Source organism: Balearica regulorum, chromosome 1, assembly GCF_011004875.1.
Source record: "Balearica regulorum gibbericeps isolate bBalReg1 chromosome 1, bBalReg1.pri, whole genome shotgun sequence".
Classification (NCBI taxonomy): Eukaryota; Metazoa; Chordata; class Aves; order Gruiformes; family Gruidae; genus Balearica; species Balearica regulorum.
In genome coordinates, this window is record NC_046184.1 from 200,003,162 (window position 1) to 200,017,584 (window position 14,423).

At 42.4% G+C, this 14,423-nt stretch overlaps 1 protein-coding gene across 3 annotated transcripts in view; it reads left to right on the plus strand.

Annotated features, from left to right (window-relative positions):
* ARHGAP20 (Rho GTPase activating protein 20) overlaps positions 1 to 14,423 on the plus strand; it is a 61,912-nt gene that overhangs the window by 45,230 nt on the left and 2,259 nt on the right. For all 3 annotated transcript variants that reach the window (XM_075742241.1, XM_075742242.1, XM_075742243.1), the window contains exons 9-14: positions 1,386 to 1,568; positions 6,538 to 6,716; positions 9,647 to 9,808; positions 11,255 to 11,364; positions 12,324 to 12,513; positions 12,975 to 13,086. In XM_075742241.1, coding sequence (XP_075598356.1) covers positions 1,386 to 1,568; positions 6,538 to 6,716; positions 9,647 to 9,808; positions 11,255 to 11,364; positions 12,324 to 12,513; positions 12,975 to 13,086 — 936 coding nt within the window. The remainder of the gene's footprint in view (positions 1 to 1,385; positions 1,569 to 6,537; positions 6,717 to 9,646; positions 9,809 to 11,254; positions 11,365 to 12,323; positions 12,514 to 12,974; positions 13,087 to 14,423) is intronic.

The window sequence follows — 14,423 nt, forward strand, 5'->3', positions numbered from 1 at the left end:
CAACCCAAGGCTCAGAAGTGATTGGATGGAGTGATTTGATTTTGGCCCATGATTCACTGAGAACAAATCCCTTCCTGTTATTAAGAACCTTTCCCCATGGAAGCCTGGCATTACTTGTGCTATATCAGTTCACAGATGATTAGAACAAGAAAAATGGGTGGATTTTCTGTTTTCCTCCCACAAATCTAACCCCAGTAAATCTTAGCATTCCTTCTTAAAGCAGCATTAGCTACAAATGCTTTGCAGGCATCAGACAACATTAATATTTGTAAAATGACTAACTTGTGCACCTTATAGACAGTGCAAACTGTTTTGTGTTTGAAACATAACAGACTTTGTCTTTCTGACTCTTATGTGTAGCTTCTTCAGATAAAATCACAGCCATGGTTTTAAACATAGAACCGGAGAATTCAGAAATGGGAAAGACCTTTCTAATTGACTGACTCTCACGGCAAATTCAAGTTACAATCCCTGGCAAAGAAGAATCTGATGTAAAACTGATGCTGTTCTTGATATTTATGTAAAGGTTTATCAGATAAGGCCAGCTTGTGTCATAGGTAAACATCAGAAGCAGAGTTCAACTGTGCTTTGGCTTCACACTACCTATTATCTCAAATAATGTGTCTTCCACTATCAATGTTCAAGTCTAAGTGCAAGTTAACTAAAACCTCTTAACATTACACCCATATTTAATGTTTCAACTGTCAGGTCTTTAGACAAGTCCAAAAAATATCTTTCTGGTGGCATTTTTGAAAGCTTCCTCAGAAATGAATTGCCTCTGTGTGGTCCCCAAAGATGCTGGTTAATGCCGAGCGTTGCTCATTTGCATTAGCCCTGTGATTAACGTTTCCTTCCTGCTTCAGCCTCAGACAGGAACCATAATTGTATCTCATTTGACTGAGTTGATGGCTGTTGCACTTACTGTGGAGAGGGAGGGAAGATCACTTTCACACTGGATTTTTTTGGTTTTGCATGCTCAGCAAAAATTTGACAGATATCTGTTCCCAGAATCTCATTTCTCACCAGAACGATACAAACAACCAGTACCTACACTTTCAGTGCCACAAGTAAAGCAGTAGAAAGAATAAACACTGAATTCGGAAACAGTCACTCGTATTTTTTCTGGTGGGCTTTTACGTGATACAGCTGAAATAGGTCTGATTTTACTTTTATATCTGTTTAACTACACCAAACACAGTAACTCCGTATCTGCCAGTGTATGATTTATGCTCATGTAAATATGCAGAAAAGCATCAATTCCGAGATTACTGAGAGAGAAAGTGCTGCAGGCCAGCATGCAAAATCTGCTTTTCCTCCAAGGCAGATGGAGTTTTGCAAGTCTGCAGTCAATCCAACACAGATTATTATGATTTCTCTTTGAACAGGACACGAATATCCCTTTGGAATTAAAATGAGCCACATTCGCGACGCAATGCCCCATGGATCAAAGCACTGTGCCTGCCCCAGGCAGCTTCAGGGGTCCTTCTTGACGGAGCAGCTGCCCCAGGAGCTGCAGTGCCAGTTTGTGCTGAAGCCAAGCCGCCTGGCCGTCTGCCAGCAGCTGAACGGTACGTCGCCCCGCTCGCCCCGGCATCGTTCACCCGCAGCCCGGCTACCTCTCTGGCTCTGCTATAGAAAGCAAACGTGCCGGCATGGAGGGGGGGTGGTGGAGAGAGAAGAGGAGCACGCAGATGTACCTTCCAGCTGCACAGGGGATTTTGCAGTGTAGTTCTCCCTGATTTGGGTGTGCTGTTGTGTATGTGTCATCTTTGTGAGTTACGTTTTGACAAGCTGACTGTCAAATGATTGTTCTAAAACCAGCAAGAGAAAGACAAGATCTCTCCCCTGAATTTTTTGTAAGTCTATTAGGCCTTGCTGTGCTCTGTAGCAAGGCAGAGTGATTTTATGGTTCGGGAGTCAAGGCTTGACTTCAGCACAGAATTCCCATGCTATGTTCGGCAGCATCCTTTCTCTGAACAGGTACTTAGGACTACACGCCTGCCTCACTGGGACCCTCACATGGCAAAGCCTAGGCATGTACCTGAGTATCTAGATGAAGTGAGCAAATATACAACTTATTTATTTCAGTTCTCTTTGAGTAAAATGAAAACAGTAATATTTTCTTCTGTCTTTGGCCTTGATGCTGCAAAAATATGAGCACCTGCTCTCTATTTTGTCCTCTGCTGTCAGTGACACAATGACTGCTCACTGCTCATGAGTAAAATAAATGAGGACATCTTTACAGGGTTGGGGCATTAGACTGAAAATTCTGTAGGGCAAGGATGCACCCCATGGTGTGTATTTATTGTCCTTAACATGCTGGCTTACTCAGCTCAATTAGAAACTCTGCCTTACTTCACTGTTAATGACCATATAATAATAAAAATAACATATGCGCACTGTTATCCTGTGCACTCCCCAATAGCTGAGATCTCCTACAACATATTAATATAATCCATTTGTAATGTTTTTAGAAATTAAACATAGTGAGGCTGTACCAGTGTCTATTACAAATTATTCCAGAAATTGATTGCATTTTATATAAATTAATTTCCTTTCCACAGTCCTTCATCCCCCCCTTCCCCAGTAATTTGTATCACATATTACTTCATGGCATATTTTAAGAATGAGGCAATCTAGCAAAGGGGTGTAATTAGGTTTACAGGCCCCGCTTGGCAGCTGACGTTGACTGGCAAGAGAAAATAGAAATGCAAATCAGGTCTGTAAAGTTCTAATGCAGATGTGTTGTCAGGGGTGCTGTGCAAGCCGCAGGAGGGGAGGCGAGGCTGGCTTTGGGGCAGCAGAAGCCTGGGACAGCCTGCGAGTCATGCACAGGGAGAGAGAGGCTTTTCGGCCATTCACCTTTTCTGTTTTCATCAGACAAAACCTTTTAAAGTGATCTATAGGTCCGGCTGCTTGCAAACCAGATTATCTTGCATACAGTGCTGCTCGTTGTGCTCTTCCTTACTCTTTCTCACCTATTTTGGTTTTGGAAAATGGCGAAGGGTACCTGTGTGCAAGCCAAGGCGACGATCTGGCTTTGGGCTCGTCTTCAGATCAGCAAGCCAAAATCTGTGTTGTTGTTAGGTAACTACCACCACATGCAAGACAAATTTACAGGGAGCGGAGTCTGTAGCCCCACATTTCACTGCCACACATGCTGTATTATCCTGCACTGATACTGCTGTGCTGGACACGCTGTCCCTTCTGGAGGCAGCGAGGGGTACCTGCCCAGTTGTACCAGCATGCACCATGGTTAGGCAACCTTGTAGGTGTTGACAGGCAGGCATGACTGACAACTGGCCATCTTGTCAAATAAGTAGCTGTGTGGACACCAACTGTGGTGGTGGAATTGCATCAGCTGTTCTGGCAGGATGGCTAAAAAAAGTACAGAAGAATTTACAGTGGGAGAACTGGAGTGTTTCTGTTGCCTCTCCTGCAGCCTTTCAGCATGTAACAGGAATGGTCACCTACCAGTTAAACATAGCCATTAAGTAATGCTCATGAGCACATGTCTAAAAAGTATTGTAAATACTGATTTGCTTAAAGTTTAACTTGAAAGAACTGACAGCTGTCAGTGGCTGGTCTGTAATCCAAATTATTATTTAGTTGTCTGTTGAAAGCAAAATTTTAACAAATTGGTCTCAATACAGAAAGGAGGTCTTTGAAAACTATTTGACAGTTGCAGGGTTGATCAGAAAGGATGCTATGTTGTTAAATAGATCTGAAGTTTTATTTAGAAGTTTCTGATTAGTTTGCAAGAAGAGGAAATGCCACTTGCATGGCTGGGACACTACCTATGAATTGAAATTCCCTGCATGTAAAATATGTGCAGAATAGATGGCTGCTGTGAACTCTGAGCAAGATCTGCAACCAAAGAAGTATGGGTTTTTTTCTGATTCTGGCCTAGAATAATCCACCAGAGCAAGACCCTGATGTTTTTTGTGTCGTTGTTTAACCCCAGCTGGCAACTAAGCCCCGTGCACCCACTCGCTCATTACCCCCAGTTGGGATGGGGGAGAGAATCGGAAGACTAAAGTGAGAAAACTGGTGGGTTGAGATAAAGACAGATTAATAGGCAAAGCAAAAGCCATACACACAAGCAAAGCAAAACAAGGAATTCATTCACCATTTCCCATGAGCAGGCAGGTGTTCAGCCATCCCCAGGAAAGCAGGGCTCCGTCACGCGTAACGGTTACTTGGGAAGACAAACGCCATCATTCCGAACATCGCCCCCCTTTCCTTCTTCTTCCTTCAGCTTTACATGCTGAGCATGACATCATATGGTATGGAATATCCCTTTGGTCAATTGGGGTCAGCTGTCCTGGCTGTGTCCCCTCCCAACTCCTTGTGCACCCCCAGCCTACTCGCTGGTGGGGTGGTGTGAGAAGCAGAAAAGGCCTTGGCTCTGTGTAAGCACTGCTCAGCAGTAATGAAAACATCTCAGTGTTATCAACACTGTTTTCAGCACAAATCCAAAACACAGCCTCGTACTAGCTACTATGAAGAACATTAACTCTATCCCAACCAAAACCAGCACATTTTGTATGGAAGTACTTCTGCAGAGCACTAATTGGCATCTGTCTTGGCTGAGAGGAGGCTGGGCTTATCCTAGTGTTATAACTGTGCACAAGTTCAAGAAAAGAAAGTGTATATCCTCCCCTTCTTATCTGCTCTTTAATTTAAGACTTCTCAGCTCCCTTAGAAAAGGGGATATGAAAAGGATGAGTTTTCCTGTTGTTCAGTGAATGTTAATTTTTTGTAAGTAAGTGACATGGCATTTCTTTGCTGTACATCAGTTGTTGGTTTCTGCCCTGGTGTGTTGAAGAACACTCCTTCCTGTCCCAGGAGAGAACTGCAGTTAATCACAATTACCCTGTGCTCACATTGTCAGTTTGGGCCATGGCTTTCAAGAGTGAAGCAAACAGTGAGAGACTAAGAAAAAAGTTCCTAATTTTAAGACCCATTTTTTCCACTTCTGCTATTCCTTGTTCTCCAAAATAGCATGTCTTCTTAATTTTTACTTCCACCGAGATCTACAAGGTTGCCAGAATAAAACACCAATATGTCATTGCCATTGTGTGAATAGAACTCCAAGTGAAGCAAACCATATTCACATGGTAATATCCAGCTCATCTGAAAGAAAAATTGCCATTTTGAAATTTATAGGTTAGTTATGTTCTCCCAAAACATGATGTGTCAAGTAAAGCCTTAGACACTGCCAAGCTTATATTTTATGAAGCTTTGGACTGCTTAAAATGTATCTCCTCCTTATTATTTTTTATTAAAAGAATTTTTCATCAGGGTCTCACATTCGTATGTTCACATTTTGAGTTAGACTGTAACTTTTCATCCTGTAAGCCTCTAATGGAAAGACTTCCACCCATTCCCTAAGGGAGCATGATCTAGAATGGAATGATGTATAACGAAAATCACTATTTGGGCTAAAAAACAAGTGTAGTAAAGTATAGGAGAAAAAAATCTGGTTTTATACCACAACCCTTACTTCTGCAAACCTTGCTTCTACCCTCTGCCCTCCACAACGGCAGAAAGCAAAATGTTTGGCCAGGTGGAAGAACCAGCACAGGGTAGGTAAGCTACTAAATCAAAGCTGACTGTCTTTGAAAAAATCTAGAAAAGGCAAAGTACACAAGAATAAGTTTTTTCCAGTTAGCACTTTCTGTATAAACAATCTCAACCCACCCTTAACAGTAGCCTGTGCTGTTAAGAAGAATTTACACTGGCTGATGTTGAGAAAGGTCATATGAAAAAACCCTTTTTGTATCCTAATACCAGTTTTTCCTTCTCTGTGCACTGCAAATAAGAGCTTCCATTAGTGATACTCATTAGATATCTCATGAAATACATTAAAATAAATGAAGACAAACGGAGCCCATCAGTGTGTTAGCAGCATGCTGAAATGCCATCTGGAAGACGTTGATTAAAGGGTAGGCAGCATCCCTGGGCCATGGTCAGCAAATGCTTGGAGCGAGGGCACTAATGATACGCTTGCTTTGCAGAAAAGAGAGCAAAGGTGGCCAATTTTCCACTGTTTCACCCCAGTAGTTGATTGTGGGGAAAATGGGTACTCTCCCGCATTGCCAGGGGAATTAGGGTGCCTCTGAACAGCAAGCCAAGGCCAGGGCAGTGGTGTTTATGTTTAATTTTTTTCTAAAGAAGGTCTGTGGTTTTGCACCTGTGGATGAGAAATGAGTTATTTAGCACAGTCCAACTCCGTGTGAAGTCAGTGGCCTGAGGTTTGCCATCCTGCACTTAGTGGTAAGGGCTGACGCTGTGGTCCAGCAGTGCAGTGCAGATCCTGGAGATCCTCTTAAGAGCGTGGGTAAGGCAGCACATTCTCCACACGCACACACAAGCACAGGTATGCGCATGGTGGATTAGGCTGAGCCCGATGCCAAGGAGTTGGTTGAGTTCATGACATTTTTTCCTTTGAAACCATAGCAACCACCACAAAACAAATACTGGAATTAGGATTGAAATGCATTTCTTCTAATAAACACCTTTCTCTTTTCCCAGACTTAAGCCAAAAGTCATTTAAAAGGAAAAGATCTATCATAAATTGGGCTTTTTGGCGTGGCCCAGGCACTCACTTGGACAATGCACCCCTCTCCTCAACATCTGCTGCTCCTGGGAAGCTCTTTGGCCTCTTGCTAACAGCCATCTGTGAGGATGACAACCTGCCCAAACCCCTCTTGGTGAGTCCTAGGCTCAGGGCTGGCTCTTACAGCGGTGGAATTTCTTGTGTAGTAAATGAGAACATGGGGACACTTTGTAACGGGACACTGAAATTAGCCAAGCAGAGAAATCGGAAGGAAACCTCATTTGTGATGCTGAGCGAGAACTTTGGTTTTTAACATGTGCTGTGGTCAGGCCTGGTTAATACCAAACAGCTTGAGAAATGCATGTGATTGTTCTGCTGCTCTGGGCTATTTCTTCTTTATAGCCCACGCTATAGGGCCTGTTCCCTAATCCTCATTTACAGAGTGTAAATATATACCACATTCACACATACTTTTTAAACCACTCCCATCTGTATAATATCCCCATTTCCACAAATGTAGCATCTACTGTCTCATATAGCCAGCCCATGCTTGCATACAAATGCTACCTGCCCTTAAGAAGACAGTTTCAGAGCATGTCTCAGAGGCGTCCCAGGGCAGGGAAGCACTCAGGGTCCTTGTTCTTGACCTGCCCACACCACTGCAAAAGTGGGTGGGAAGGCAGAGGCTGCAGGAGCACCTCAGCATCTTTTCATCCTGCCTCGAGGGAGTGCTAGTGCTGTGAGTGCTCTCAAAACCATTCCAGGAACGTGAAAAAGGTTGTCCTAGAGCCCATTCCTAGGCATAATTAAGGCAGATGTGTGGTGGTTGTGGTCAGAACTGAGGACTACCCTGTTGTCGATGCAGCAATTGAAATGTTTACAGAGTGGGAGTGAACCCTGCAGGATCGGGCCCCTCATCTTAACAGCCTGACTTTGGGCTGGAACAACTGAACTCAGTGGGATTACACCAGTTTACAGGAAGAAATGGTTTGTCTCCTAAGCTTGTGCTTGATGTGCTGCTTTATCACTGCCTGAATCATACCAGGACTTTTCAGGTCTTTTAATAGTGTGGGATTGTTATTTTCTTTTGAGGGAGAAGTGTGCATTTTTATCATTTTGGTTATTTAAATAAGCCCTCTAGAGATGAACTCTGTAAGAACCTCATCCCTCGTTCTCTCTGTTTTAGAGATGAGCCAATGCTGCATTTCAGAAATTTCTCCAAAACATAAATATTAGTACCTTTTTATCTGACAAAAACCCAAAGTTACTCAGCATAGAATCACAGCTTGCTAGACTTTGTGCTTTGAATCTTAAACACTGCGTTTATACCACAAAATATAACTTAGTTTTGGTTTCATGCAGCATCTCTGGAGAATGGAATACTGCATCTGAGGGACTCTGTGGGATTTACCTGCAAGAGAAGGAAAATATCAGGGATGAATGCTGCAGGCATGTTTGATATCTCTGCTTCAGAGCTTCAAACTTGCTTTCACAGCTGAAGGGCTCTCTTTTAGCCATTGCCACACTGAATTGTCTTACACCATTAGCTTAATTCGTGTCATTTTGTCTGGGTTTTCTACTTTAAGAGGGGCTTCCTGGTTTTACCTTGTGGGTATTTTATTCAAAATATAGTTCCAAAACGTTTGTTCATGTGCTAAGATCCTGTGCTGTGGGACTCAGCCTGATTTGACAGCAGAGCTCTAAATCCCTGCAAAGAAAATGGAAATGCTAACATGAAGGTCTTCCTCCAAAGTGTCTGCACTTACACGAATGCTTGGCTTTCAACTTCTGCAAGAGTGAGAAAGAAACATTAAAGAAAAAAAGTAAAAATAATGGTTTTCATTAGAGTTATTCACATTGCTGTGTGTCAGGAAGACACACACAGAGCTTTACAGCCCAGACTAGGAAAGTCACCAAAGCCCACTGGTTAGCTATTACTGTTACAGTAACTTGGTTTAATGATGACAGAATCTCCTCCAGTGTCCCTTTTCTTGCCATCTCTTTTGGTAGCTTGGTCCTCAGACCACTGTGTGCATGCACATAATCCCAGAGACTGTCTGCATGCATTTCCCCTTTGGAAGAGACAAACATGACAAATTCCACATCACTTGGAGCAGGCCTGGGGAGAGGTAACCAGCATGTCTGAGAGATGACCCACAGGAGACTGCAGAGAATTAAGCAGCTGGAAAAGAGCATGTACATATTACCTCAGGAGAGGGCTCTGATTTCAGCATATCCTTTTCTGCTCGTTTTCCTCTCTTATTTAGCAGAAGAAATCAGGCCCTCCTGTTATTTTAAAAGCTAGGCAAGAATCTGCTTTTTTTTCCCTTTCCTTTTAAATACGTCATGTAGTGAGCTGCCTGCCTCTTCACTCCTTTGCAGCCTCATGGGCTTTGAAGGAGCCCTAAGCCAAGCTTTAGCCCCCTGGGTGACCTCCCAGGTGGGAGCACCTTGTCCCAGAGGTGGTCCTGCTAACAGCCTGGAGCTGCTTTTGGAGTGCCACTCACAAGAAGTATAAGGGGTAAAAATCTGACTGATCTGCTGTAGAAGTGCAGATAGATATTAACAAAGCACTTTCCAGCTTAAACAAAATATCATTTTTTTTAGACATCAGGCATGGAACAGAAGTCTTTGTCTCTGGTCAGTGATAATATTGAACACACTGATGAGTAGTGAGGGTTTCATATCTTCCTGCAAAGTGATGTCTGGCTGAGGCCACTGTCAGATGCAGAGCTTTGGATTAGGTAGACCACTCTCCTGTTCCCACACCACAACGTCTATATATTTAAATGACTTGGCTAAAACTTGCACAGCTCCTGGAAGATCATGCAGGAGGTTAGTGCTCAGCAGTGGCAGAACAGTATTTCTGAGGGAGTGTTTTCCAAAATCAGTGTCCTAGACCACAGCTTTGCTGTGCAGTTTGGCGTGCCTTGGAGGGTGAGCCTTAACTTGTGTTTGATTTGTGAGCCCTTTTAGGATTCAAAGGTTTTCACCCTTGAAAAAAGCATCAAAGCTACATTTTGATGGCACTAGACAATAAAATATATTTCTAAGAAAGCCTCTCTGCTTTTTAATTTTGTTTAGGATATGCTTTCCCTCCTTTACCAAGAGGGCCCTTCCACTGAGGGTATTTTCAGACGCTCTGGAAGTGCAAAAACCTGCAAAGAGCTCAAGGAGAAGCTTGATTCAGGAGCTGAAGTGGACCTAGCTTGTGAATCCATATTTGTGACAGCTTCTTTGTTTAAGGTATGTGAAGAACATTCCTTTCCCTCTTTTTGGGTGAGAGCTGCACAGATCTCGGGCACAAACAAGTAGGACTTTTCCCAAAGAACAGGCCCAAAGAGGACTTGGTGAGCTGGATTAAGAAGAATGGGCTGGCACATGAACATTGTGAGGATCTCCAAAGGAGGCTACCACTGAATCAGGATGGGGAAGAGGACTAGCCAGCTTGTTTTGCTGCTGACTTTCCTGAAGTCTCAGCTGCAACCTGGTCCTGTTACTCTCTCTATCTCTGCTTAAAGTCAGTGAAATACTAGAAAGACAGGTTTGCAGACCTGTTTCCTTACTTGTCAGTAATACCCTACACTACAGACCCTAGCAAGTGTTGCCCAAAATACTTGAGTTAATTTTCCCATGCATTACCTTATCTTACAGACTTGTACATTAAAAACAACGTTCCTTGTGCAAAAAGCATCCCAAACCTTCAGTAGAATTTCAGCTACAAGGAGGATCAGCATATTTCTTTTCACATTTTAGTACAGTGCATCTGTTTATGTGTAGTTTTTTGCTTACAAGAAATAGTAATCTCCATTCTCAAGCAAGCACTGCTTGGTGGAATATTTTTATTGCGGGAAGCCGTTCCTCTTGCTACCATGTGAGAGGTTTTCATGGGTGAGACTTACTTTTACACAATTACTTTCCTACTGGTGGATTTAGGATGTGCATTTAGGGCAGGAGAGCTGCACCATGTGAAGTGCTGGTGTGCAATACTTATCCCATGGTAACAGTTGAGCTGAGGGGCAATGGTTTAGTATTTATAACAGTGAAGAGTTACCACGTGAGAGCATAAAAGCAAATGTGTTATTCTTGGGCATCATAGCTTCCCTTACCCTAGCTTGTCTGGGAAGCTAAGATTTGGGCTTCTTCCCCAGTTGCAACAGTTTGTCTGTCCGCCAGTACTTGAAGTATTAGGAAACAGGAGCAGCAAGACTATCCATGACTAGTGTAAGCGCTCCATTGCTAAAAGGGATTGATTAGGGGAAGGAAGGCAGGGCTGTCTTGGAGTGCTTATGGTCTGGTGATATTGGAGCTTGTCAGCTAAGGAGAAGAAATGGGGACTACGGATGAAGTTAAGTGATAAGTAAAGACAGATGTTATGCAGCATCAAAATAACTGGTCCCACTGCAGATTTTTTAGTTCAGCAATAGCAAATGAAGCATCCAAATACTTCTATTTTGACAGGAAAGGGTGAGGAAAGGGGAGGAAAATATTCACTTTAAGCATAATCCAAAGTACTTCTTTATCTCAGATGATTTTCTGCTGGTTTTGGTTGCTGTGTGGAACAAGATGCTTGTCAGCTAGTGCTGTCCCACTGATACATCCATCCTCTTGTATCTGCATATCTTACTCCTACTCCCTCCCACACTTCAGAACAGCTGTTCACGTGTTTTGTTCTTCTGTTCTCTTGATCAGGATTTTCTTCGCAACATCCCAGGCAGCATTTTGTCCTCCCAGCTCTGTGATAAGTGGGTCTCTGTGATGGATCAAGGAAATAATGAAGAGAAGATAAAAAGCATCCAAAGGTAGAGTTACTTATATTCTCTGTATTCTTTTCCTATAAATTTATATGCAAGAATGCAGAATCCCAAATATTCAATGTACAACTTGCAATTACTATTTTTTAAAATAGATGCTAAAAATATCTTTGTATATGACAGAGCATTCAAACTTACATATATACTTAAACGATTGCCTGTGGGGGACAATTTTCTGACTCTCTTTTGTCCTGCTTTTTTGCCTTTTGTGGATACCAGTAAATAAATTAAATAGCCTTTCATGAAAAAAAAATGTATTTGTAGTATTTATATATGTGTATAAATATGCTGTCCAAGACCTGGATTTCTGCCTGATACCAACCCCAAAATCATCTGCAGGGAACTTCGGAGTCCTGGGTGAAAGGGTAGCTGAAATCAGTTCCTCATATATTCCCCCTCATTCATCTCAAATTTTAGTGACCATTTTGAAGCCAAGATGGAATTGTGAATGAAATACTGGAGCACAGTGACAAGGGAAGCCTCCACCCTTGCAGGTGATATAAAACAGAAAATGGGCAAAGTTTATGTCATGGGAAACAGAGCTTTGTACACTAGTTGACCTCGTGCATACTTACATACATATATACTTATGGCAACTTGATGGCACGGAGAGACAACTGAATTATTTGGTTAAGTGAATAGTGAATTATCAGGCAACTTAGGTGAAATACAGTTTCATGTCATACATTGTACTTGGTTCATTAGTTTGACAGAGTGTAATTTTAATTATCTGTTAGGGTGTTTTCTTGTCCTCCCAGAAAACTGTTCAGAGATGTGTCACAGTGAGGGAAAGCAGCTGAGCAAGAACACCTCTTTGACACACTCTGTGGTTTAATTAGTGGACCATATTACCCTGTTTTGTTATCTTGACTTGTGTGTATCTATGGAAAATGGTTTTATTTTGTCCAGTCACTAATTTGAAGAATTACATTTGTATATGTTTTCAGGTTAATAGAGCAGCTCCCCAGAGCTAATGTTGTTCTCTTACGTTACATCTTTGGAGTACTGCATGGTATAGAAATGCGATCTGAAGAGAACCAGATGAATGCATTTAATCTGGCTATCTGCATTGCACCTAGCCTGCTCTGGCCTCCTGTTTCCTCCACTCCTGATATAGAAAGTGAATTTACAAAAAAGGTAAGAGACACTGAAATGTAGTAAAAAAACCAAACCAACCTTCATCCTGTTCAACCAGGCTGTTGGTTACAAACATGAAAACAGTGAATACCTCTTCAGATCAGGACTTGTCCTCTTATCAGGGCTCCAGAAATGTTCATTGACTCATTCTCATAATCTGCCTGGAAGAAGGGGAGGGGGATCATGAAGCAATACCCAATGTATTAGCAAAGTGCTTCTCTCATCTTGGAACAGGGCAGAGTAGAAATGGAAAATATGTATACAAGGATGTATACTGGGACATTTGAGCTGGATCTGACTGTTTTCCTCAGGCCCAGGAGATCAGGAGAGGAGTTCCTGGCTGTTGGGGGCACATCATGGATGGGCAGTTTGCTCCTGTTCTTCATCTGTGTGGGGAGCTTGCCCTGAGTGGAACAATGGAAGATCTGACAAGACATCTCTCTCCCATTGCTTTCTTGCAGATTTCTAGTCTGGTACAGTTTCTCACAGAGAATTGCTGCAGGATTTTTGGAGAGGAAATTACCTCCCTCTTTGGAGAAATACTGATGACATGCAAGAGAGAGAATGGCTCAGGTAATACAGAAGATGTTTTGATCCTGTTAGACAGCTAAACTCAGCCAGGCAAAATACCAGTATATTCCATGGAAGAATGCTGTTCTCCTCATGTGGTGTCCCCAGATACTGCTGTTCTCTTTCCTTTGCCCAAAGTGTTGGTGATAATCACTGATTCAACTTGTCATAGACCTGGATCATGTCACAAAATGCTCTGCCAAAGAATCTCTTGCTCCTATTCTGGTCATCTGAGCCACTATCTTAAAAAAAGGCAGGGAGGGAACACAAAGAAAAGAAAGAAAAAAATCTGGAGAAAGTTTCATCTCAAGTCTAGAATTTTTGCCCCAACCTATGTTTTCCCAGAATATCGTGAAGTCAGTGTTCAACAATGGTTACAATACAGCTGTCACACTATTATATTAGGGTTGAAAGCATATATTCTTCATTATCAAAAGAGAAAGATCTCCAGCGTTTCAAAGGGACGTGCAGATTTTGCTCCTAGCACAGAAAAATCATGGAACTGGGGGCTGAACATGTCTGACTAGTTGGCAGAGCATTCCAGAATATCATTAATGCTCTTTTTCTCTACAGCCCTGTGATAGTGTTGATTTTGACTGGAGTTTTAGGTCTCTCCTTAAAATATTTCTAAAGCAGCATTTCTGTAAGATAAATTTTGGCCTGTACTAACAGTGGTAATGGCACTTGCTCCAGCATGCCAGACTGACTCAGTGTGGCCCTCCCAAACTCCTCATGCTCTGCCTCCAGTGAAATTTGGCCTGCCCCCTCCCCAAGAGTGGAAGCACGTGGGATCTGCTCCACTGGGATGTGCTGGGACTGAGAGCTCAGACCCACGATAGGTGATGGCAGCTGAGCAAGTTTTCAGCCCATGCTGAGGCAATGTGACTGCCCATGCGTGAACTCTGTCTGCTGCAAATGTGAGATAAGCCAGCTTAGCGTAGCCCAGAGCAAAAGAGATTTAATGTAATTCCAATTATCGCATATATGGAACAAAGCCCAGGTGTGGACTGCTCAGTGGAAATGAGGTGACTGTTAAAACTGAGACGAGAACTTTCTTCATAGTGTTGCTCTTAAAAACGTTGCAATTTCTGGAAGACCATAAAAGTACAAAGTATGCCCTGTTTTCTTCACTTGTCCAAAAGAAGGCAAGAAAGGTTAAATGTTGCTTTCAATATTCAATAACAAAAAGAAAAATTCAATAAATTATTGATTTAATATACTGTGTGTAAATTATTGTCTATGGCTCGATTACCCACTTAAAAAAAACCCAACACAAAAAACACAAACCCCCCTTCCTCTTATTTGTGCTGTTATCCTATGCTTCCTGACTAAACTGCAAC